General features: G+C 27.9%; 1 protein-coding gene across 1 annotated transcript in view; it reads right to left on the reverse strand.

Moving 5' to 3' along the window:
• RASA1 (RAS p21 protein activator 1) overlaps positions 1-1,848 on the reverse strand; it is a 115,400-nt gene that overhangs the window by 24,346 nt on the left and 89,206 nt on the right. The window contains 1 exon segment of the mRNA XM_013004895.2: positions 1,647-1,734. Coding sequence (XP_012860349.1) covers positions 1,647-1,734 — 88 coding nt within the window.

Consider the following 1,848-nt stretch of genomic DNA (forward strand, 5'->3'; position numbering starts at 1 on the left):
ATGTTTTTCTAAATGTTTTAATAGAGATCTGCTCTAAAGACAATTTTAGGCCAATTAAAAACAAATCTAAAAATTTTACTTTGGCATACTTTTTCTAAAAAATTCCTTGCTTTTGTTTTAAAATGTTCACAGAACAATCACAATACCTTATAGTAGCAAAGAATAAGTAACCAGAGATCCCAAAGCCCACTCATATCATAAAAAAAATCAAAATGCCACTTCAAGTCTAACACTATGGAAGAACATGTTAAGAGAATATATAAATACAAGAACAAAATGTTCTTTATACACAAATAAGTGAATTATGTAAGGTACATACAAATGTTATCAATATATGTGGCATATTAGGAGAGAAAATGGAAGAATGATGGGATATATTGAAATTTAACTTTCTATTCTGATGTCACATTCTAACATTTTAAAATAATGACTAAGACACCTAGATATCTGGAGCCCTGCTTTCCCCATTTGCAAATCTGGGATACCAACACATTGTCATCTAGTTGATTCCAACTCATATGAGCCTGTAGGAAGTGGCTAACTGCCCAGTTTCTAAGGCTATAATCTTTATGAGAGAAGATTGCTACACCTTTCTCCCATCAAGCTGGTAGGTTCAAAACGATGACATTTCAGTTAGCAACCAACTGCTTAAAGGTTGTTTTAAATCATGGATTTACAATGGCTATTAGTTAAATAGGTATTTAATTAGGATATTTTACAAATATTTGAAATATTATATTCCACTATGGGTCATTAAAAAACTTGTTCACATTGTGATAAGAGTTCAATGAGCCCCCAATAAAATGATTTTTTAAAAAGAAAGAAATATTCACAACCTAAAAAAAAAATTGTTCATCAAATTTATTCCTAAAATTTTTCGTAACTGCTGAGTTAGGGAATCAACATCAGTATTCAGTTTTAAGATATGACAAAACTGGCTCAACAGCAATAGGTTTTGGCTTCATATTCAGGGTTGGCAATTATGTTCTATTTTGAACAGAATTTCTTTCTTTTGACCTTTTAATCCCCTTAATTTCCTTCATTACAGTTTAAGTAGAAAAAAATCATATTTATACAATATTCTACCAAGTACCAACAAAAATATTAAGGTTCATATAAAGCAAAATATCTTAAAAATCAAGGTATTTTAAAACACTATCTCTGTGCAGAATTACTTAAGACGTAATAAAGGTATATAACAAGAGCTTACAAATGGATCAAGGCTAATACGGAAATAGATATTAAATCCAGACTTATGGAGAATTCTTAAAATATTTTTCATCTTAGTGACTGAACTTCTATTTTTAGACATGGAGTTCAATAAAAGAAAAAAATAAAAACTGTTGTTAACTGAATTATCTTTATATTATTCTGAGTTTATAGGACTCATGTATAAAAATCTATAAATCAACATTGTTTTAGATTTAACATTACAGGCTACAAATCCAATTTTAAATAAAATGAATAATCCTTCATTTTAAACTATATTTTTACATGTTTCAAAAAATGTTTTAGTTCCTTCAAATAAAAATAAGATTATTAGATTTCAGGATCATTTTAATCACTATATTAAATGTGTTTCTTTTCTAGTCTAAAAACATGAACTCCAAGATATAAATAAAGTACTTTAAAAAATGTTTTCTTACCTCTGCTTGCTCTGGTGTTTCTCCTGCAAAGTAAAAGATGTAATGTTCTTCACTAAAGTGCTGAACTACTATCTGAAAACAGTTTGGCCTTTAAAATATAAACAAACGCATTATTAGTAATCTTAACAATAAGTGTTTCAAACATTTATATTAACTTTAAAAATTCACAATATAAAACTGTATGTTATTGTTGTTAGTTGCT

The sequence above is a fragment of the Echinops telfairi genome, unplaced genomic scaffold (genome assembly GCF_000313985.2).
Source record: "Echinops telfairi isolate 266 unplaced genomic scaffold, ASM31398v2 ScPeMD7_7469;HRSCAF=8507_1, whole genome shotgun sequence".
Classification (NCBI taxonomy): domain Eukaryota; kingdom Metazoa; phylum Chordata; class Mammalia; order Afrosoricida; family Tenrecidae; genus Echinops; species Echinops telfairi.